The 25,020-nt window shown below is 43.6% G+C and overlaps 1 protein-coding gene across 1 annotated transcript; it reads right to left on the reverse strand.

Moving 5' to 3' along the window:
• Positions 1-1,948: 1,948 nt before the first annotated feature.
• On the reverse strand, positions 1,949-5,833 carry LOC127667309 (olfactory receptor 8S1). The gene is made up of 2 exons (XM_052160301.1): positions 5,070-5,833; positions 1,949-2,111 (listed from the first exon to the last, which is right to left on the reverse strand). Exons 1-2 carry the CDS (start codon positions 5,831-5,833, stop codon positions 1,949-1,951), a joined length of 927 nt encoding a protein of 308 aa, XP_052016261.1.
• Between the last annotated feature and the right edge of the window lie 19,187 nt (positions 5,834-25,020).

Genomic DNA, 25,020 nt, shown 5'->3' on the forward strand with positions numbered 1-25,020 from the left:
AAGGATGGTGGTGTATCAGATACAATGTTACAGATGGTGGTGCATCAGATACAATGTTATGGATAGTGGTGCATCAGATAGAATGTTATAGATGGCAGTACCTCAGAATGTTACAGAGGGTGGTGCATCAGATACAATGTTACAGATGGTGGATGTCTGTGTATCAATCAAATGGTTACAAATGGTAGGTTTCGATGTAGCAGATCGAATGTTACAGATGGCAGATGGTAGTGTATCACTGCAGGATTGCAGGTGGGATTAAATGATTACCCCTTCCAACAGAAAAATAGCATAAGGAAGACGGGAGAGACAGGATCATACAACCTCGCTATAGGTCGGGGGAGCAAGAACCTGCATGGGAGATGACATGGAATCAGTTCTTTTTAAAATCCAGTCATTAATTTCTACAGGTCATCATACAAATGCATTAATGTCCCTGCTCTGTATCAGTACTGTGGAGCAGTCTCTGAACTGTGCTTTCCCTCAGTTTGTTTCTTGTGTGGCAAGTGGAAAAGCAAGCTGTAAGTATGGCACACGGATAACTTTCTTTTGTACAAGCAACAGCAGAGGGTATTTGAGGTCAGCATTTTCTGCCCTCAGGCACGCACTTGGGCCTAGTCTGTTCTTCTTTCCCCCACTAGCTTGCACATTTTATTTAATCAATAATTAATATGACATTCGAGGAATTAGGAGTTTCTTGTGAAAATAAATGTTACCTTTGTGATTCAGTGAGTGTGATCCCATCTGAAGGGCAGCTAGCACCAGCAGGCTCCTCTCCCCTTCCTTCTTCCAAATGAAATGATGTCACATGGGATGATGAGGGCGATGTTTTCTTCCTCTCCTATGCAGGTGTCTGAAGCCACACTCTACGTGGTGAAGCCACACTCTACTGTTTACAGCAGCAGATGTGACATAGGCAGTCCTCTGGGAAGGCATCTGGGAAGGAGTACGACGGGAAGCGGCGGCTCTGCCGGGGAGGACTTCTTGTGAGCAGAGTGTCCCTGAGATGGCAGCTGGACAGTTGTTCTGCTTCTCCAACTTCTCTTTCCTCTAGGTCTGGTGTCTTCTCAGGCAGGAGATTCAGGTGGGAGGTGGGAAGGCTTGAGGAAGATCTGTCCTAGAGTATTCACTGAGCTCACGGGGAGGGCTCAGGACAGTACTACACAAGATGGAGTCTCTTTATCTCCTCTTCCAATTTCTCTTCTAGGATATTTTCTCTGACACATTTGTTGTTCTTTTTCAGATGTTTTCTCCCTTCCCTTCCCTTCATCCATCATTCACTAATCTCTGTCATTTATCTAATGTAACTATGAAGTAACAAGTTCAGTCCTCAGGACACTTAAAGTTAGTTGGTGGTCATCACTTTCCCCATCTCCTAGGACCATGCAGGAGAAGGGCATCTTCAGATGGATTCGCTATTTCTTCATTCATCCCTTAGGTGGTTCACAAGCTACTACTGTGAATTTGGTGAGCCCTGCTCTGGGTACCTATTTTATGAATGAAGACAGAACTCTAGAAATACAGTTAATCTGTTTCTTTTTTCACTTACTTGCAGGTCTTGCAATGTTTTTTTTTTTGGGGGGGGGGCGGTTAGTAGGGGAGATGGAAACAAATGGGAATTGAGTCTTATTCAGGCACGGTGCTACTTACCCAGAACATGGCACTATCCTCACTGGTGGTCTGACAGGTTGATTCATAACAAACCAATAGCTGTGGAAAAGGCGAGTGAAAGCGCGCAGGATTTCCTAATGTACTAAGTGGGTCTTTCAGAGGGCTCAGGTGACATCTGCTCTATTCCGGAGGTTTCCTAATATCCTGCTGCTCAGGGCCAGGTCAGTGGAGGAAGAGAAACTATTTTCTTGAGGATACATGGAGGTGGCCAAGCGGCAAGACCGCTTCTAGCCCCTTTCCCCACAACTCTTACCCTCGATGGAGCGGGAGAGTCTGGCTACAAGGTCAGTCTGGACTTCCTGCTCAGCATCCTCCTCAGAGCCGCCTTGACGTCCTTGTTTTTCAGGCTGTAGATGAGGGGATTTAGCAGCGGGGTCACCACACTGTACTGCAAAGATAACACTTGCTCCAAGGCTGAGCCGGTTGCTGGAGTCATGTGCCTTAGGAGGAACTGCACAAAGGAGCGATGTGAACTCGGGAACTCGGGGACTCAGGATGAGGATCAGGACACCACTCCACTCGCAGCTGTGGTCCATCCCACTCCAGCTGAATGCACAACGGGTGCCGTCACCATGGCAACGGGCAAGCTCTCCCAAGGCCAACTGTTCGCTAACTTCTCTTTGTGGTCAGGCTGGGTGTTAGCATGAGACCTCACTCCCACATTGGGAAGTCAGTCATTTCTGCCTTCACTTGCCTCCACGTGTGGTGAATTCACAGAGAGGAGTCAGAACAAGTTCTGTGTACTGAGGGGCTCAGGTTAGGGTCGGACTAAAACGTTCCCATGCACTCTCCACTCTTCCAAGCATCTTGGCTTGTAGCCATGACAACTATACTACCCTTTCTGTATATTCACAATTCAGACACACTAGGTTCTCACTCAGTGATAATTGTTTCTTGCAAAATGACTTGTCTAGTTTACAATACTGCCACTGTTTCCCACATGCCTGACTCTGACTGTGACAATCACAGTAAGTTGTCTTGTTGTTGTCATCATCACCATCACCATCATCATCATCACCATCACCATCATCACCATCACCATCATCACCATCATCATCATCATCATCATCATCATCATCATTTGTGTATGAGTGTTTGAGTGCATATGTGAATGTGCACCATGTGGCTGACTGGTACCCAGTGAATGGCTGATACCCATGGAGGCCAGAAGAGGGTTCCTGGTTCCCTGGAACTGGAAGTATAAATGGTTGTGAGTCACCATGTAGGTGCAGGGAAGTGAACCTGGGTCCTCTGCAAGAGCAGTGAGTGCTCCTAACCACTGAGCCATCTCTTCAGTCCCAGCACATTATTTTTATAATGCCTGGTAGAATAAAATTTTTTTTTTAGTTTCATTTTTCTTTGGCTTGAGAAGGAGCCAAAATCAGTGAATAAAGTGAGAGATAAAAATGGATTAAGCAGAACATGTGACTTTAATTTAACATCCTGGGATTAAATCATTGGGCCTATCTAAGTATTCCTCAGGTTATTTCCCAAAGAAACATTATTACTTTTCCAATGGCATTATCTCCTTTGGGACAAATGTGACTCATCAAGAACGCTCCTTATGGGATCTGTGGACTTGACTTTAAAGCTCTCCAGGGGCTGGCAGCTAGCTCAGTGGCTGAGCAGACTGCGCCTGAATGGAGGGCTGAAGGTCAGTTCGGAGCACACGTGCCACACAGCTCACGGCCACATGTACCTCTAGCTTCAGAGGATCCAATGCCCTCATGAGGCCTCTGCACACATGTGGTGTGTGCATGCACACATACATATACACACACCCACATGCACACAGACACACACGCATACATGCACACTCCCAGATACATATACACATACACACACAATATACCCATACACACATACATACAGGCATCCACAGATACTCACAGATACATACCCACATATACCCATACACACATACATATACATACACCCATACATACACACAGATACACACATACATGCACTTACACATACACATGCATATACAAAAACATAAACACATACTCACATACACACATGTACACACATATACACACATAACACACATACATACAAACACAGACATACACATACACAATGCATACATGCACACTCATACACACATACATACATGCATATACATATACAAACACAGACAAAGATACACACATGCACATTCACACACACATATATACATGCATACATACACATATACATACATTATACACACACACAGACACACACAGTCTTAAAGGGAAAGGTATTCATCCAGCTATAATTTTTAAATTCACCTATTTTTCTAATATTTCTGTGAAATGAGTAGGAGAAATCTTATTGCTGCTTTATGGTATCTGTGACATTTATCTCAGGCTTGGGAGAGCTCTCCAATACATCCAGTTTTACCTTATTCTTTCTCTCCCAGACACAGAAAAGGAGATAAACAGTGGGCAGTGGATTCACGTCCAGTTCAGGAGCAGAAGCACAGATGTTATTTACCTGTCTCTTGGTAGGGAAAAGCTTGATGGTTAGAGATGCTTATTCTTGAGAAAGGGGAAGGTCATGGGAAACACTTAGCTGGGGCCACAGCCATCTTGTTTAGGGATCTCTGATGAATATGCCTTTCACTCTGCAAACTCAAGCTGCCTACCTGCCACTGAGGTTAATAACTGTGGGAGTGAGATTACACGCCAATGTGGAGCCCGTAGTGAACAGTTAGTGTCAAACAGTCACAGGGTGGAAGAACTTTGGTGACGTCGACCCCAGTAAGAAAGAGCGCTGGTGCCTCCTTCAGAGATGTTGCACCTCTCTTTGTGTAGCACTACGTAAAAATCCACCAAAGAGTCTGAATTTTCTTTTGAGAGATCCCAAATCATAGATTTACAAAGCATAAAAATGTTTAGTCTTTGTCAAAGCTCCTTTCTAGAACAGACAATTCACCCTTGGAAAAAAATAGACTCCTTCCTTTTTCTTTTGGAGAAAGGGTCTCACTGGGCCACTCTGGCTTTGAACTTGTGATCCCCCAAATGCTGGGGAATTAGAAGCATGTGCTCCTATGCCTGGCTTACAGGATCTCCTCTCTCTTTCTCTCTCTTTCTCTCCTGCCCTCCCCATCCCTCCATCCTTCCCTCCTTGTCTCTTTTCTCCCCTTCCCTCCTCTCCCTCCTCTCTCTCCTCTCCCTCCCTTTCTCCTTCCCTCCTTCCTGTCTCTTTCCTTTCTCTCCTTCCTTCCTTCCCCTTTTGAAAACCTCACAGACAGTCCCCTGCAGAACTGTACAGGAGTTCAAGCCTTGGGAACCCCAGGACAGATATAAGGGTGCTTCTTTCCTGCTGCATGGTGATGCTGTTCTGTAGGTCAAGGGCCGTTAGGGGAGGGACGCGCGGCACTTATGAGTAGGAACTATCACGTGACACACCTGAACACTCCGGAACCATAAAAGATGATAACCACAAGGAAATGGGAAGAACATGTGGAGAAGATCTTGCTTCGACCTGTGGCTGAGTTGATGCCTAGGGCTGTCTTGATGATGCAGCTGTAGGATCCCAGTAGGAGGACAAATGGACCAATACCTAAGATCACCATGGTGGTCAGGATGGAGGCAATAGTAGTGTGGGGGTCGGAGCAGACCAGCAAGAGCATTGGAGGCAGTTCACAGGCAAAACTGTGGATGATGTTCGGGCCACAGAAGTTCTCCTGAGCTAGCAGGAGGGTGTTAACCAGGCTGACACTCACTCCTATGGCCCCAGATAGAGCCACCATCCCAGAACACACCTTTCCATTCATAGTGATCACATACAACAGTGGGTGGCACACAGCCTGGAACCGGTCATAGGCCATGGCGGAAAGGAGGCAGGCTTCGGTGGCCCCAGAGAATATGACCATGGCGATCTGAATGAAACACCCAAGGAAGGATATGGTCTTCCACTCAGACATCAGGTTCCACAGCAACTTGGGCACAATGACCGAAGAGTAGAGCGAGTCCATGAAGGAGAGGTATCTCAGGAAGAAGTACATGGGGGTACGAAGGTGGGCGTCAGAGCTGATCAGAGTCAGCATCAGCAGGTTCCCCACGAGGGTCAAGAGGTAAATCACCAAGAACAGTACAAAGAGCAGCGCCTGGCTCTGAGGGCTGCTGCTTAGTCCGAGGAGCACGAACTCAGTGACATTTCTACCCTCCATGAAGCATTCAGGCTGAGGGACAGGACTGAAAAGCTTGCTCAGCTGTGCTGTGGGCTGTGTCCCGGGATGCTGAATTGTGCTTCTGGGCTGACTGGGGCCAAGGCAGGGGCGGGGAGTGGTTGCCCGGATGTGGTTTTCCTTCTGTGTCAGATCCTCTGTACTTTCTAGTTCAGGGCAGTGTCCTCCTGGCCAAAGTGGAGAAGGTGTGTGGAAAGCGTGTAGAGGAGACCTGGAAAGGCAGGGAAGGAGAAGGAGGGTTAGAAATCAGGAGAAAGAATGGGAGAACGCTGTGGACAGACCCTAGGACACTGAGAGGCATTCTGTTCTGCTTCCAAATGGAGTCAAACTCAAGCAGCAGGAGGGCTGACCCATACGGTAAATCCACAGCAAACGTTTTGACCGACTGGATAACAGATCATAAGGATGTCTGAATAATTGCTAGAAGCACTGTTGATACATCAGGTGGTACAAGTCCTCCTTGTGTCTTCATAGGTTTGTAGATCACTTGAATTTTTTGTAAAAAAAAAATTTAATAGAGTAGGCTAGCTGGCTTAGCCAGTCAAGGTGCTTGCCACCAACGCTGACGAGCTGAGTTCTGTCCCTGGGCCCCACGGACTGGGAGGAGAGTGCTGACCCTTACAAGTTGTCCTCTGAACTCCACATACTTGCAGTGGATACACACACCACCTCAAATAAAAGCAAGAAAAAAATCTGCCCGGGCAGTGGTGGTGCATGCCTTTAATCCCAGAGGTAGAGGCAGGTATATATCTGAGTTCAAGGACAGCCTGGCCTACAGAGTGAGTTCTAGGATAGCCAGGGCTACACAGAGGCATCCTGTCTCAAAAAACCAAAAAACAACCAAACAGGGTCCTGATCCTGGAAAGGACTGATCTAGCATGGGAAGGGAATATAAAGACAGAGAAAAAGGAGGGAGGTGATTGGAGAAGGGATGGAGAGAAGAAGGTTTATGGGACAATTGGGGAGGGGGGATCCAGGAAAGGGGAAATCATTTGGAATGTAAACAAAGAATATAGAAAATAAAAATATTAAAAAAAATCTGGAAAACTAGATGATTTCCAAGGTCCATTCCATTTTAGACATTCTAAGAAAAACATGTCCTTTTTGGGGGGTGCATTTACTCCTGAATAGAAATCCCTGTCCCCCTGTTTGCTACTCGAAGCAGAAGTGGCACACAGTCTCATGGAAGCTAGATGAGGGAAGCCCTCATAACAGAGATGAGGGCCGTGTGCATCAGCCCTTCCAAAGAGTTCTGGTTTCAGTGAGTCTACAGTGTGCTTGGGTTTCCTTGCACTCACATGATTTAGTATAAGTCCTGAGATTCTCTGAATTGGGTATGGATAAAGCCCCACCAAATTTAGACCACTCATTTTCTGAACATTACAGATATCATCTCCCCCATAGGAGGAGGGGTAAATGGTACTTGGTAGAACTCCAAGGTGTAGTTGAGACCAGGGGAAGGAAAAGAGGGTGCCTCTCTTCATCTCAATAGATAACTAAGGTTCAGAAGTGGGGATCTGATCTCTCTCTCCTCATGACTACCCCCATTCTGGGTTCCTGGACTGGGCAGCTTTAGGAGAAGATGGATGTGAATAAGGTCTATCCTTACCTGGATGCCAAAGCCAAAACCTGATGAGTTCAGAGGAGGATGAGCAGAACACATCCTTTCCAACGCGGCACAAAACCACACCTATGACTTGGTTTCTGTAGGCATTCCTTGGCTCAGTCCTGGGGGACGCAGGCAAGGGACTTCTGCAAACTGAGCTCTTTAAATGTTGGTTATGAGCCTTAGCCTTTAATGGCTGAACTGTCTCTCTAGCTCACAAGAGACTTCTGAATAAGGATTCATCCCCCATAGTCTTTATGTCCAAGGGGAAGGGTAGTTTTCCAAAATTCCACTTGCAAATAACAATGGCCAGAGGGACTTGGAGTCATCTTCAGACCTTAGAGGAGGAAGGAAGTCCCTAGAGAGACTCTTAAGCAGGTCTGCTCTGATGCTGATGTTTTGTGTTGCTCTTGTTTTAGTGGGTTACATCATACAAGAGGGCCCTGAGGTGGCCAATATTCTGATTTTAGTTCTATTATTACATAAAATATCACCACTATATGAGTAGATTATAGGTATATTCGTTGTATATATGAACAAAATTCTGAAAACACACATGCACATTCGTAGACATGCATGCACACATGCACACTCACACACACTGGCACAAAGACACACACACACACACTCCTTTTTACCTTCAGTATTTCCCAGCTCTGCTCACATATCTGTTGTGCCTCCTCCCATAGGCTCTTTCCCCAGAAGAAATGTGTTTTTACTAGCTATAATGTCACTGTGTTATTCAGACATCTCTACAAATCTAATGAAATGTTCAGCTGATAAAAAAAAAAAAAACCCTCTGAAAATGTTGTTATAGTATTTTCAACTTAAACACTCCTACTGCTCAGCTATTAAAAACAATGAATTCATGAAATTCTTAGGCAAATGGATGGAGCTAGAAAATATCATCCTGAGTGAGGTAATCCAATCACAAAAGAACACACATGGTACACCCTCCCTGATAAGTGGATATTAGCCCCAAAGCTCAGAATACCCAAGATACAACTCGCAGACCACATGAAGCTCAAGAAGAAGGAAGACCAAAGTGTGGATACTTTGATCCTTATTGGAAAGTGGATCAAAATACCCATGGCTCACAGCCGACCAATAGACTGAGCATAGGGTCCCCAATGGAGCAGCTAAAGAAAGGACCCAAGGAGCTGAGGAAGTTTGCAGCCCTGTAGGAGGAATAATAATATGTACCAACCAGTACCCCCAGAGCTCCCAGGGACTAAACCACCAACCAAAGAGCACACATGGAGGGACTCATGGCTCCAGCTGCATATGCAGCAGAAGATGACCATTTCAGACATCAATGAGAGGAGAGACCATTGGCGCTGTGACGTCTCGATGCCCCAGAATAGGAGAATGCAAGTCAGGAAATTGGGGGGAGGGTGAGAAGGGGGAGGGAGGATGGGATAGAGAGTTTTCGGAGGGGTAATGTGGAAAGGGGATACCATTTGAAATGTAAAGCAAATATCTAATAAAAAGAAAGAAGAAAAGCCTTAAACACTCCTTATACTGGACTTAACTTATGCTCCTTATACTCTGCTCAGCTTACTCAGATATGGAGTTTAAAGAGCCCAAAGCATGTCTTACTGTTGTCACACACACACTTGCTCTTACATGTATAAATATGGCCTGCGGAGTTTATTTTGTGTTGCTCTTGTGTACGTGTGCTTAGGTCTGGTTGCTTGGGTTGGCTCTCCTGTTGGTTCATCCCTGCGGCAGACTGGCCATTCCTCTCTCAGTGGTCGCTCCTTGCTTGTGGTTCTTCATTAGGGGTGGGGCCTTGAGTCCCCATCCACAATAGCATGCCAATTGTTGTCACTCTTCAGGTTTTGTTTAGGTGGCCACACTGCTGAGAAGTCGCGGGCACAGCTTCCCTGTCATATAGAGGGTCTGCCTGTCTCTGCCTCCCAGAGACATGTTAAAGCCATGTTCCACGTGAAACCCAGCTTATTTTTGAGACTTTTGTTTGAGTACTATATTTACATCATTTCCCACTCCCTCTGCCTGTTCATAGAGACACTATCTTGCAACAAATGCCCTGGGCCTCTGGCTTCTGTGACCCTTCCACCCCTTCTTCCATTGGTGTCCCCTGAGCCTTCAATGTAGGGGTTGTGTTACAGAAGCATCAGTTGGTGTTGGGCACCATGTCCAGGGCTCTGTGGCTTTGACCATTTGTATATTTCTGTTGTGGCTTCATGAATTTGGGAAGTGGGGCATGGGAGGGGCTAGAACGGGCAGAGGGAGTGGGAAATGATGTAAATACTCAAACAAAAGCCTCAAAAATAAGCTGGGTTTCGTGTGGAACATGCCTTTAACATGTCTCTGGGAGGCAGAGACAGGCAGATCTCTGTAAATTTGAGGCTAGTCTGGAATAATCTTTTAAAAAAATTTATCTTTTGAATCAGGGTCTCACTATGTAGTCCTCCTGGCTGTCCTGGAACTCACTCTGTAGACCAGGTTGGCCCTGAACTCACAGAGATCCTCTTGCCTTCTCCTCCTGAGTGCTGGGATTAAAGGGCTGCACACCATATCTAGTGAGGAGAATAATCTTTAACTATGTTTTTATCATTTAATATTTCCTAGTCTATCAAGTTTCCCCCTTTTTTTGAGAGAAATCTTTTTATTATAGCGCAAGCTAGTCTCAAACTAATAATTACAGTTAAATAAGTTCAATTAGACTCAAAATCCTCAGCAGGTACTAGGCAAGTTTCAAGTTAGTCACATATTTCTTATAGACTCTATGAGATGTGTAATTTCATGTTTCCTCAGCCTCCTTGGTACTGGAATTGCAAGTGTGCACATGTGTGTTTATTTTGTTATGTTCAGGTTGATGTTGAAATTTTCTGAGGATTTATTTAGGTTTCTAATTCTTAGCATACCATTCTTTTAATAATACATAATTTATTATGTTTAAATATTATGTATTTATTTACATGTGTGTATGTGTCTATGTGAATGCATGACATGTAAGTGTAGGTGGTGGTGAGACCAGAAGAGGGCATCAGATACCTTGGAGCTAGACTTACAGGTGGTTGTGAGTTGCTTGGCGTGGGAGCTGGGAACCTGAGTCAGGTCCCCTGGGAGAACAGCAAGCTTGTTTGCCGGTGCACCAGCTCCAGCTCCTGACTTTTATGCTTGCAAACCTGTATCTTTACCTTGTATCTCTGTCTTTCTTTGTTTCTTTGTTTCTTTGTTTCTTTAAAAAAGATTTATATATTTATTATATGTAAGTACACTGTAGCTGTCCTCAGACACTCCAGAAGAGGCCATCAGATCCCATTACAGATGGTTGTAAGCCACCATGTGGTTGCTGGGAATTGAACTCAGGACCTTCGGAAGAGCAGTCAGTGCTCTTAACCGCTGAGCCATCTCTCCAGCCTTTCTTTGTTTCTTTCTTTGTTTCTTCCTTTCTTTCTTTGTTTCTTCCTTCCTTCCTTCCTTCCTTCCTTCCTTCCTTCCTTCCTTCCTTCCTTCCTTCCTTCCTTCCTTCCTTAATGTGAGTACACTGTAGCTGTCTTCAGACACCAGAAGAGGGCATCAGATCTCATTACAGATGGTCATGAGCCACCATGAGGTTGCTGGGATTTGAACTCAGGACCTTTGAAAGAGCAGTCAGTGCCCTTAACCGCTGAGCCATCTCTCCAGGCCCCTTGTGTCTATTTCTTATTCAGCTTCATCATATGTCTCTTTCATGGATCTTTCTTCCTAATCTCCCCATATGGAGACGAAGAGACTGTCTTGTAGATGGACTCCCAGCCCAAGTGCTCCTCTACCAACAATTCAGTAAAACTTCTAGTCTTCTTTATGTACACAGTTATTGGAGTGTTGAGGCATTAGTGACCCAGGTCTCTTTCCTGTTTTAAATACTATTTTTTTTTAAAGACATGTATTTATTTTATGTATGTGAGTACACTGTAGCTGTCTTCAGACACACCAGAAGTGGGTGTAAGATCCCATTATAGATGGTTGTGAGCCACCATGTGGTTGCTGGGAATTGAACTCAGGACCTCTGGAAATGCAGACAGTTCTCTTAACCACTGAGCCATCTCTCCAGCCCTAAAGACTGACTGTTATGTGTGCTGGCAGCACAGTGCTCTTGTCAGGATATCAGGAACTTGCCTCTAAGTGCCCTAACTTTTGGGGATTTAGCTGACATCCTAGTACAAGAGAAGGCTATAATTTAATGTCTTTTCACATAGTGTGATGGTTTGTTTATGCTTGGCCAAGGAGGCGGAGCTATTAGGAGATGTGACCTTGTTGGAGTAGGTATGTCATTGTGGGCATGGGCTTAAAACCCTCATCCCAGCTGCCTGGAAGTCAGTCTTCCACTAGCAGCCTTCAGATGAAGATGTAGAACTCTCAACTCTGCCTGCACCATGTTTATATGGATGCTGCCATGTTCCCACCTTGATAATGGACTGAACCTCTGAACCTGTAAGCCAACCCCAATTAAATATTGTCCTTATAAGAGTTGCATTGGTCATGGTGTCTGTTCACAGCAGGAAAATCCTAAGAAACATGGATGTATCCTTACAAGCAAATTTGAGGGCTGGAGAGATGGCTCAGCTGGTAGGGAACTTGTTGCTCTTGCAGAGGACCCTGGTTTAGCTCCCAGCACCCATGTGTCAGCTTATAATTGTCTGTGAATTCAGTGTCAGATCTGATGACCTCTTCCCACATCCACTGGCCTGCAGGAAGGCGATGCACATATGTACTTGCAGACAAAACACCCATGCACATGAAATAAAAATGATCAATCTTCAGAAACTTTGAGGCATATACCTCTTGTCTATCAGTCCCATTTTGTCAGCGCATGGCCATTCTTGTAGTGGGTCTCCTCCATTTGTCTATTTCTCTTACAGCTGCAGATTGTTGTACAGAACAGTTGCAGAATCAATGACTTCATTAGAGATAAGTTTCTTTTTTATCCAATAACAACACCGCAGTTAAATAGTTGTGTAAATGCCATTTCTTGTTTCAGCATTTGTGCTGAATTAACTCTAAACTTGTGGTTCTAGAGACAAGCAATTAAAAAAAAAAACAGATGAATCCCACCAAATTGCCTTCCAAAAGGATATTATTTACTGTTTCACCTCGTTGAATCTAAGTATGGTGTAAAAATAAATTCTGAAAGTGGGGGAAAAACCCCACCAAACCAAATTATTTTGCATGATTTTCTCTGTGCCTTGGCTGGATAGGCCAGTGAGAGAAATGTAAGAGCGTTTTGCAGTGTCCAGCTTATTAAGTGATGGTTCTTCTGGAAAGAAATCCCCAAAGCAAAACTAAAAGCTGCCAACAATTGCATTAACCCTAACTCTGATTTGTAACTTGTAATTCTTACAAGCAATTGAGCTGCGTGGGGTCCCTGGAATGCTAATTTGCATCAGTGGGATGAACACGAGGTGATTCAAGGTATAGGAGACATGGGGAAAGGTGTTCAGCCAGATCGCGGTGCTTCCAGTGTGACTTAGGAGGCAGAGTGTCTGTCTGACCTCTTCCTGACGCATAGGTCAGAGACCTATACAACTGCAATGATGCCTGCGGAAAGAGCCACAGTTGTTGGGGGTGGGGAAGCAAACCCCTTTCCTTTCTAATGTTCACCTACCTTAAGGAACACGTTTATTGATGGCTGGAGAGAAGGCTCAGTGGTTAAGAGCATCGACCGCTCTTCCAAAGGTCCTGAGTTCAATTCCCAGCAACCACATGGTGGCTCACAACCATCTATAATGGGATCTGACACCCTCTTCTGGTGTGTCTGATGATAGCTGTAGTGTACTCATATACATAGAATAAATAAATAAATCAAAAAAATTTTTTTTATAAAACACAATTAAAAAAAAAAAGGAAACAAATTTATCAACCAGGCAGTGGTGGCACATGCCTTTAATTTAATGCCTGCAGAGGCAGGTAGATCTCTGAGTTTGAGGCCAGCCTGGTCTACAGAGTGAGTTCCAGGACAAAAAGAGTTACACCGAGAGATCCTGTCTCAAAAAAAACAACCAACCAACCAACCAACCAATCAATAAAACAAAAATTACAGACACCTTATTTCTATCTATAAATCTCATAGATATTTTGCCTAATCTATGGTCTTAGACACAGTCAAATGATCACATCTTTAGTGGTACTCTTTGTCTTTAAAAGTTTGACTGATCATGGCAGTACATAATGAAAGAGTATTTCAGTAGACAGAAGAGTTGAATTGGGATAGATTGTTTTGGTGCAGAGAATTGTTGGAGGGCGGTGCCTGAATATTGATGTAGAAACCTTAGAAAGTGTATATCTACACTGTCTAATATATTAGCTATTAGCATCTTGAAACATGCCGAGTACATACCAAGGGAGCTGATTTTAAGTCAAATTGAATCGATTTAAAATGGGAATTTAGAACTGAATAAGTTATTGGAGAACATTTATATGTACTTGATATGATATTTTCTCCCAGGCTTATTCGTCAGTGTCTGGATGTTGGTCGATGTTGGTCGTAGGTGTTGCAGTAGAGAGAGAAGCTCACCAAGATGCTACACCTTCATTTTCTGAAGGAGCAGAGGGGTTCAGCCTTCTTGTAAAAGACTGACTCTGACCAACTCACTCCAGTGACTTATGTTCAATCCTTACACAAAATTAATTGGGGCTGGGAAAGGTCCCCACTACAAGTTATCTTGCCCTTGCTGCCCCAGAGAGCAGACAAACCACACACATCTGTCTTTTTTGACCATGATTAGCCATAATCAAAAGTAAGAACTCCAGGCTTGCCAGGAGTATCCTAGGACCAAGCAGGTACAAGCTCTCTCATGTAGCACCAAGTGCAGATTTTCTAGAAAGACATTTCTCCAAGGTTCAAACAGTCTCAAAACAATTTCTCAGACTCTACTGATTGACCCAAACACAGCAAAGGCTTTACTGAAACCTTTCACTTAAAGCCAGACACAAAGCCTTTTCTATACATGCCACTTAAAGCCAGGCATAAAGGGTTTATCATACATCTCACTATAAATCTGGAGATATTTTTGGTCACTGATCTCGATGCAGTAGAGGCTGTGGATGCTGATAAACTTCTTACAATGCACAGGACCGTCCCCTTTTGCCAAGAAATTACCTTGGGTGTGCTAAGTTATTATTATTGATAATGTTGTATTTTTATTTCCATTCAATTCCAGGATTTTTATTCCCTTCTTCTTCTTCCTTTTTTTTTTTTTTTGTTTTTTGTTTTTCTGGTTTGGTTTGGTTTGGTTTGGTTTGGTTTGGTTTTTCTCTATATAGTCCTGGCTGTCCTCGAACTCACTCTGAAGACCAGGCTGGCCTTGGACTCAGAAATCCGCCTGCCTCTGCCTCCCAAGTGCTGGGATTAAAGGTGTGAGCCACCACCACCCGGCTATTCCCTTCTTTATTTCTTCAATAACTTATCATTTAATAGTGAATTTAAAAATCTCCGTGAATTTCTGCATTTTATGTACTATTCCTTATTGCTGACTTCTGGGTTTAGTCCATTGTGGATAAACGCGATACAAGAAGGTATTTTAATTTTCCTGTATTTGTTGAGACAAACAGAATATTTCTTTTTTTTATTCGATATATTTTTTATTTACATTTCAAATGGTTTTCCCTTTCCTGGCTCCTGGAAAGTCCCATAAGCCCTCTTTCCTCTCCCTGTTCCCCCATCCACCCCTTCCCACTTCCCTGTTCTGGTATTGCCCTACACTGCTACACTGAGCCTTTCCAGAACCAGGGGCCACCCCTCTGTTCTTATTGGACATTATTTGATATGTGGATTATGTCTTGGGTATTCCAAGTTTCTAGGCTAATATCCGCTTATCAGTGAGTACATACCATGATTTTTGAGACTGGGTTACCTCACTTAGTATGATGTTTTCCAGCTCCATCCATTTGTCTAAGAATTTCTTGAATTCATTGTTTCTAATAGCTGAATAATACTCCATTGTGTATATATATATCACATTTTTTGTATCCATTCCTCTGTTGAGGGACATCTGGGTTCTTTCCAGTTTCTGACTATTATAAATAGGGCTTCTATGAACATAGTGGAGAATGTATCCTTATTGCATGCCAGGGAATCCTCTGGGTATATGCCCAGGAGTGGTATAGCAGGGTCCTCCAGAAGTGATGTGCCCAGTTTTCTGAGGAACCACCAGACTGATTCCCAGAGGGGTTGTACCAACTTGCAAGCCCACCAGCAGTGGAGGAGTGTTCCTCTTTCTCCACATCCTCACCAACACCTGCTGTCTCCTGAATTTTTAATCTTAACCATTCTGATTGGTGTGAGGTGAAATCTCAGGGTTGTTTTGATTTGCATTTCCCTAATGACTAATGATGTTGAACATTTTTTAAGATGCTTCTCAGCCATTTGAAGTTCTTCAGGTGAAAATTCTTTGTTTAGCTCTGTATCCCATTTTTTTAAATAGGGTTATTTGGTTTTCTGGGGTCTAACTTCTTGAGTTCTTTGTATATATTGGATATTAGCCCTCTGTCAGATGTAGGGTTGGTGAAGATCTTTTCCCAATTTGTTGGTTGCTGATTTGTCTTTTTAATGGTGTCCTTTGCTTTACAGAAACTTTGTAATTTTATGAGGTCCCATTTGTCAATTCTTGATCTTAGAGCATAAGCTATTGGTGTTCTGTTCAGGAACTTTCCCCCTGTACTGATGTCCTCAAGGGTCTTCCCTAGTTTCTTTTTTATTAGTTTCAGTGTGTCTGGCTTTACATGGAGGTCCTTGATCCACTTGGAGTTGAGCTTAGTACAAGGAGATAAGGATGGATCAATTTGCATTCTTCTGCATGCTGACCTCCAATTGAACCAGCACCATTTGTTGAAAAGGCTATCTTTTTTCCACTGATTGTTTTCAGCTCCTTTGTCGAGGATCAAGTGGCCATAGGTGTGTGGGCTCATTTCTGGATCTTCAATCTATTCCATTGATTCGCTTGCCTGTCACTGTACCAATACCATGCAGTTTTTAACACTATTGCTCTGTAGTATTGCTTGAGATCTGGGATACTGATTCCCCCAGAATTTCTTTTGCTGTTGAGAATAGTTTTAGCTATCCTGGGTTTTTTGTTATTCCAGATGAATTTGAGAATTGCTCTTTCTAACTCTATGAAGAACTGAGTTGGGATTTTGATGGGTATTGCGTTGAATCTGTATATTGCTTTTGGCAAGATGGCCATTTTAACTATATTAATCCTGCCAAGCCATGAGCATGGCAGATTTTTCCATTTTCTGAGGTCTTCTTTCATTTCCTGCTTCAGAGACTTGAAGTTCTTGTCATATAGATCTCTCACTTGTTAGGTCAGAGTCACACCAAGGGACTTTATACTGTTTGTGGCTATTGTGAAGGGTGTCATTTCCCTAATTTCTTTCTCAGTTTGCTTATCCTTTGAGTATAGGAAAGCTACTGATTTGCTTGAGTTGATTTTATAACCTGCCACTTTGCTGAAGTTGTTTATCAGCTGTAGGAGTTCTCTGGTGGAGGTTTTTGGGTCACTTAAGTATACTATCATATCATCTGCAAATAGTGATAGTTTGACTTCATACTTGAGGTACTAACTAGAGCAATTAGACAACATGAGGAGATCAAAGGGATAAATATTGAAAAGAATATTTCTTTAAAAATACATCTTTTCTTAAAGAAGGTTTCATGGGCTGATGAAGTACGAGGTGGCCTTCCTCATTTCATTTGTTTTTTTCTTCCTAATATTTGTGTAAAATCTATTTTGTCAGATGTTACAATAGCTACATTGTAAGTGCTGACACTGAAAGTGCTTGCTCTCCATACCCTTTCAGTGAAAGGCCTTTTCGTCTTTGTAATTACTGTAATTTTATCAAGTGTGATATCATGATGGACTCAAAGCATTTTAGACTAAAAGGAATAAGAAGCAAAGTGTGTGTGTGTGTGTGTGTGTGTGTGTGTGTGTGTGTGTGTGTAGCAATTAGAAAAGAGCAGAGATTCAACCAAGTGCAATTCTGGTTTGATTTGGTTTGGTTGGTTTTTTTTTATTTTTATTTTTATTTTTATTTTGGTTGGTTGGTTTGTTGATTAATTGGAGAAGATAATTTCACAGCACTCACCAGTTTCAGAAGGGCAGTCTTGCCTCAGACACCCAGTATGACTACTTAGCAAAGAGAAACACAAATGGAAAAGTCCAATTACCTCAGTGAATTGGCCATAAAGTAAGAATGTTTGGTTCAAGAACCTCTCAGGGGCCTGAGGTGGTAGTGTGCACCTTTTAACAGCACTTGACAGGAAGAGGCAGGCGACTTCTGGGAGTTTGAGGTTAGCCTGATCTGCATAGTTCTTGGACAGCCAGGGCTATGTAGAGAGACCCTGTCTCAAAAGACAAACAGAAAAACAAGCAAAACCAAAGATCAAAACACAACAAAAAATAAAACCCAAAACCCCAAATGCCAAAACCACCACCAACAAAAATCAACCCCAAATCAAAACTCTAATTAACCAACTAAGCAACCAACTAAGCAAGCAAGCAACCAAACAACCAACCAACCAACTAACCAAAAGCAAAAAACCCAAATCAACCAAACCAAACCAAACCAAACCAAACCTTCCAAACCAGGACCCCCCACCCTAAATCCTGGAAAGGATTGGGAATGAGGGGATGTTCACCTTAGTCCCAGTGGTCTCGAAGAGATCACCTATCATCGCTAGTGTATTATAAAGGTTTCAACATAGCAACAGTCAAATCCTAAGAGCTGCATGGGAAGTGGTGTGGGATGCACACAGGGCCTTCATGCCTCTCAGTATGAGCTGCTCTCCCTGAACCTCAGTGTGGTCACCAACTCAGGACCTCTCTGTTCAAGCAGTTTTTTCTTTTACACATACATTTTATTCCTCCTTTGGAAGTTTTACACACACATACAATGTATTTGGATTAGATTCACCCTTCCTCTCCCCCTCCAGCTCCTCCTGGGTCCCATCCTTCATGTCACTCTCCCAGTTTTATTTTCTCCTTTTTTTATTTTTTTAAAGATTTAGTTATTTATTATATGTAAGTACACTGTAGCTGTCTTCAGACACACCGGAAAAGGGCATCAGATCTCATTACAGATGGTTGTGAGCCACCATGTGGTTGTGGGATTTGAACTCAGGACCTCTGGAAGAGCAGTCAGTGTTCTTAACCACTGAGCTATCTCTCCAGCATGTTCTCCTCTTTTTTAAACACAGCTCACCTGATTCAATCAGTGCCACTCCTACATGCATGGGTGTGGGGCTGTTCACTGTTGTGTGGTCAACCCACCACACAGTTAAGGAAAATGGACTCTCTTCCACAGCAGTCATCAACTGTCGAGCTCTCAGCGAGGGGTGCAGGCCCCCGTATTCTCACCCCATCCATGCTGGAATGTGGACTGGCTTGGGTTTATACAAGTTTTTTGCAGGCAGCCACAGCTGCTGTGAGTTCGTGAGGGGAACCGTCTTGCCATGTGTCTTAGTCAGGGTTTCTGTTCCTGCACAGACATCATAACCAAGAAGCAAGTTGGGGAGAAAAGGGTTTGTTCAGCTTACACTTCCACATTGTTGTTTATCAGTAAAGGAAGTCAGGACTGGAACTCAAGCAGGTCATGAAGCAGGAGCTGATGCAGAGGCCATGGAGAGATGTTCCTTACTGGCTTGCTTCCCCTGGCTTGCTCAGGTTGCTTTCTTATAAAACCCAGGACTACCAGCTCACGGATGGCACCACCCACGATGGGCCCTTGCCCCTTGATCACTAATTGAGAAAATGCCCTACATCTGGTCTCATGGAGGCATTTCCTCAAGGGAGGCTTCTTTTTCTGTGATAACTCTAGCTGTGTGAAGTTGACACACAGAACCAGCCAGTACACTATGTCTAGAAGATTCTGTTTTGCCCTGGTCTCCACTGACTTCTGACTCTTACAGTCTTTTCTTTTAATCTTTGTGGCTGTTCTCTGGGTCTTCAGAGGAGGCTGTTTGATGTAGATATCCCTCTGATGGCTGAGAATTTTACTGATACTATGTCTCTGTATTTGACCAGTTGTTAAGCTTTGTATCAACAGCCGTACAGATGCTTCTCTAATAAAGACTAGTGCTGCAGTAATCTGTAGGTTTAGAGATATACATTTAAAAGACAGTTTGATACTATGTTCAATTAGCAAAATAATATTAGTAAGTTCACGTCTAGGACATGTGAGTTCCATAGCTGTTGATCCTTGGCCAGATTTAAAGTACCAGGCATTGATTTCCTCTTGTCACGTGGGCCTTAAAACCAAGCAGAAAGTGGTCAGCCACCTCCATAACATCTGTGCCTCTATTGCCCCTTGGGCAAATCTTTTCACGCATGTGTTATAGTTTTCAGGACTCACACTTTGGTACTCTACTCCTTGGCACAGAGCTCCTGAAACCCCTAAGCATTTCCTGATAGGAACATCTTTTATTGTTCACTGACAACCTGCTTTGTACTCTACCTAGGGTTATGTTAATATAGTCTAGAGTCCCTAGACAGCTTCAGGATGAGAATTGGTCATCAGAAAGACCCAATATGTGGTGAGAGGGTAGAGATTTTCATCCCTGAAGAAGTCTGGAAACGAGGTCTCACCCACTCTTCAGTATTGACTGCCTACCACAATTTGATGGGAAGACCCTGTTGCTGAAGACACTACACACTTTGGTCCCAGGACTTAGAGGAACAGAGCTGTTTGTTCTACTGACCCGGAAGCCTCCTCCCTGACAGCTGACATTCATTAGTACCAGAGGGTGCTACGTAGGCTGCTGGGGGAGAAGGACATCAAGAGGGAATTGCAGCACAGCTTTGATTTGATTTTTCTGATGGCTAGTGAAGTTGAACTTGTGTAAAGGATTCGGAGGCTGCAGCTGTGGGGTTGCATTCCGGCCTTCTGTTATATCTCAGGGATCTGTTTGTGCTAACACCATTCTGTGTTCACTACTATGGCTCTGCAGTTTGTGTTGAAATCATGATTGCTGATCCTCCAAGCCTTACATTTTTTCTGCTCAGGATTCCTTGAGATCCCTTTGTACTTTTGTGTTTCTACATTGATGTTAAAAGAATTTTAAGGGAGGGCAATATATATAGAGAGAGAGCAAAGGAAGAGAGATAAGTAATACCAAGGATGTTTGAAAAAGCCACGGGGAAACAATATTCTATGAGCTTATTTAAAATACACCTATTTTATATGTATATGTAAATACACGTGTGTACACAAACATTCACACACACACACAATGTTTAAATGAATTATGCCACTTGGGTGATTATGTTTATGAAAGAGTCACAGATTATCTGACCTGAACCCCAGTGGCCTGCCTGGGAAACCTCCCTTTAAGTTAGTCATTGCAGGGATGTGGGGTTCAAGAGACTGCCAAGACAATGAAGACTACAACCACTGATCTTGTCTGCCTCCGAGAAGTTGGAGGTTAGACCTTCTCACTGAAGATACCACATACTTTGGACAGAGGACTCGGAGGAACTGAGCTGGAACTGTATGATTGTGTGCTTCCTGGAGAGATCATGACTCCTAGGGGAGGACTCCACCTGTCATTTTCCTCAGTCAGTATAATTTTCAAATACTTATCATTATATTTAGATACATGTAGCTCTCATCTCTTATCCAAGAAACTTCTTTTTTCAGCAGATAGAGAAAATTACTGAAATCTATTATGAGGAGCAGATGAAGGGACGTGACTATGTCCATGTCCCAAGTCTATGGAAGGCTCAGAGAAAAGGCAAAGTCTTCCTCTGGTGCAAGTACAGACATTATGAATTATTGACCCTTAGCTAAAACTAGTTGTGCAGTGACTATCAACCACAGCTCCTTCCTCTTGGCTGCTCCTTGTAGAGGTATCCTATGCAGATTGGCTAAACCTTCAACCTTCTCGATTCAGATGTATAAAATAAACCCTTAGGTTTCTAGACTGCTGCTGGCACATCTCCATCAACGTGCATGGCCCACCTGATCCCAGCTTTTCTGCATGTGTGTGTCCTAGTTAGGGTGATTATTACTGCGATAAAACATTGTAACCAAAGAAACTTGGGGAGAAAGAGTTTATTTCACCTTATACTTCCAGATAACAGTCTACTAGTAGGGGAAGTCAGGGCAGGAACTCAGACAGGGCAGCAGCTGATTCGGGGACCATGAGGGGGTGCCGTTTACTGGCTTGCCCCTCATGGCTTCCCCAGCCTGCCATGGACCAACAGCCCCAGTATGGCACCACTCATAGTGGGCTGGGCCCTCCCCATCAACTGCTAATTAAGAAAATGTCCTACAGCTGAATCTAATGGAGATATTTTTCTCAATTGAGGTTCCCTCTTTTCAGATATCTCTAGCTTGCATCAAGTTAACATAAAAGTAGACAGCACAATTGACCCCTTGTCAACTTGACACACAAACACATCACTGTTAAGCCATGACATTTCCTTTCTTGTTCTTCCCCAAGGTCACACATTACATCAACATTAACATGAATATTACAGAATCTTAAAGTCCCACAGTCTTTAAAAATGTAAACACTTACAAATTCAGTATCTTTAAACTCCAAAGTCTTTCAACTATGGGCTCCTGTAAAATCAGAAATAAATTAAATACTTTCTTACTGGAAGAAAGGGAAGAAGCAGGACACAATCACAATCTGTGAATAAAGCAAAACAAGACTCTGGAAGTGTAAAAGAACTCAGTGTCCCACTATCTGGGATCCACTCAGGACCTTGTGGACTCCTCCAAGGGGCTCCTTTCTATGGTTCTGTCCTCGGTAACACACAGTTTGTCTCCTAGGCACCAGCTGGCTCCACCCCATGGCTGCTGCTGTTCTTGGTGGTCATTGCATGGTACTGGCGTCTCCAATGCACTGGAGTCTTCTGCTGTAACTAGGCTGCACTTTCACCAATATCCTCCCTTCCCCCTCTCTACCTTTCTTTGTTTTTTTGAGACAGGGTTTCTCTGTGTAGCCCTGTCTATCCTGGAACTCACTCTGCAGACCAGGCTGGCCTCAAACTCAGAAATCTGCCTGCCTCTGCCTCCCAAGTGCTGGGATTACAGGCGTGCGCCACCACACCTGGCCAAGCCTCAGCTGCTCTCCATGACTCCTTCATGCCTTTAAAGCCAGTATCACCTGGTTGATGTTTATATTACCAACCTTGGCTGCCTCTGGAACATAGAGGTCTGGGATGCTAATCTCTTCTTAATCAGAGGCAATTCTTCAGCTCCAGGTAACCAGCATCCACAGTCCCAGCAAAGCAAGGTTTTACTTTAGTGGTTCTGGTCTCTTGTTAATTACAGCTGATTCTGGTCAGAGCACAGAATCGTCACACAAATGTCCCTGTGGAGTCTTTGCTTCCCTAGGAAACGCCACAAGCCAGGCCTCCACCATCTGCACTGCTCTTAATCGTCCTGCAAGCTCCCACAGAACAGCTCGCTGAGCTCTCAACACTCAATGGCTTTTCTAGCCCAAAGTTTTAAAGTCGTTGCACAAACCCTCCCTGAAGCAAGATGGCCGGGTCTGTCACAGCAGTACCCTATGATCATGCTACCAATTTCTGTCCTAGTTAGGGCTACTGTTGCTCTGATGAAACACCATGACCAAACTTGGGGAGAAAGGGTCTATTTCAGCTTATACTTCCAGGTAACAGTTTATTAGTGAAGAAAGTCAGGGCAGGAGCTCAGACAGGTGCAGGATCTTGGAGGCAGGAGTTGATGCTATGCAGAGGCCATGCAGGGGTGATGCTTACTGACTTGCTCCTCATGGCTTGCTCAGCCTGCTTTTTTTAAAAAAATTATTTATTTATTTGTTTGTTTGTTTTATGTATAAGTACACTGTAGCTGTCTTCAGACACACCAGAAGAGGGTGTCAGATCTCATCACAGATGGTTGTGAGCCACCATGTGGTTGCTGGGATTTGAACTCAGGACCTCTTAACCACTGAGCCATCTCTCCATCCCTCAGCCTGCTTTTGTGTAGCACCCAGGACCACCAGCCCAGGGATGACATCACTTTCAATGGGCTGCGCCCTCTCACATCAATCACTAATTAAGAAAATGCCAGGGGCTGGAGAGATGGTTCAGAAGAGCAATGACTGCTCTTCCAGAGGTCCTGCATTCAATTCTCAGCAACCACATGGTGGCTCACAACCACCTGTAATGAGATCCGATGACCTCATCTGGTGTGTCCGAAGACAACCACAGTGTACTCATTCATATATACATGAAATAAATAAATCTTAAAAAAAAAAGAAAAGAGAAAATGCCTTACAGCTGTAGGTAAGGGACACATTTCTCAATTGAGGTGCCCTCCTTTTCATACAACTCTAACTTGGGTCAGGCTGACATCAAACTAGTCAGCACAGTGTGTCTGTGTGTCTTTGGTTTCTACATTCTACTATACCACAGTTCTGTCAGTTCCTAGGCCATGCAGATCACAGAAATCCAAACTAAACAGAATGCATAGACACCATGGGGTGGGCAGCTCCAAATAATGAATCTATAAATAACCCCTATACCGGAGGCCAGGGAACATCATGGAAGAGGGGAGAAAAGATTCTAAGAGCCAGAGGGCCTGGATGTCTGCTGTGAAGTAAGGTGTTCTGGACATGACTGGGATACTGCATTTGTGAGATCCCAACAATATTGTTACCTAAAAATGACCTGCGTAGTTACGGCTCTAGTTAATATATTAACACTATAGGGGCATGTCATAAGGGCCTACCTGTAGATCAAGAGCTATAAGTAGTCAATGGCTGTTGAGGACAGAGAATCTGTTTTCTCCAGAGATGAGACTCCTGATGAGTGGTCAGCACATCAACACATGAATAATACTAAATGGAGTTGTATGTTTTATAACACATGTACACACACATGCACACATGCACACATATATACACATACACACATATATACATATACACACATATACACACACATGCACATGCACACACACATGTGCACATACATGAAGGAAGTTAGGGCAGGAGCTCAAACAGGGAAGTATCTTGGAGGTAGGAGCTGATGCAGAGGCCATGGAGGGGTGCTGCTTACTGACTTGCTCCTCATGGCTTGCTCAGTCTGCACCCCCCACCATCAACAGTAACTATAAAAGAAAAGGTCATGAATTTAGATGGGGACATGGGAGGAATTGGAGGGGGAGAGGAGGGATAGAAGTGATATGAATCCAATATCAAGTTCTTAAAAAATTTAAATTAGAAAATACATGAAGTTGGGGATGGGATGGTGGGTATGGATGCTGAAGAAGTTAGAAGAAAGAGTAAGGGTGAATATGATCAGAAAATATTGGATGAGGTCGAAAATTAATAGAAATATTTTAAAAATAAGTATCAGTTTAGGGGTTGTAACTCTTAACTGTGTAACTTAGGAAGAAAGTTGTAGAAATGTTAGGGAACAAAGCAAAGACAAGAGAGGTTGTATATTATCTATCTAAACACAGTTTTATATACTTTTCCGTTGTTAGCCTCGCCAGGGAGCGCAGCGTAGGCCTCCCTTTACGTCGGTGGTCGAAAACGCCTGACCATCTTGAATCTTCCTGCCATTCTGGGCCTATGCTG

Source organism: Apodemus sylvaticus, chromosome 17, assembly GCF_947179515.1.
Source record: "Apodemus sylvaticus chromosome 17, mApoSyl1.1, whole genome shotgun sequence".
Lineage (NCBI taxonomy): Eukaryota > Metazoa > Chordata > Mammalia > Rodentia > Muridae > Apodemus > Apodemus sylvaticus.

What these genes read in the sequence shown, in the direction of transcription:
- LOC127667309 (XM_052160301.1), bottom strand. Translation starts at nt 5,833, where the DNA reads ATGGAGGGTAGAAATGTCACTGAGTTCGTGCTCCTCGGACTAAGCAGC. An exon ending in TATGGTTCCGGAGTGTTCAG is followed by an intron (nt 2,112 to 5,069) that starts GTGTGTCACGTG and finishes GTTCCTCCTAAG; the next exon opens with GCACATGACTCCAGCAACCG.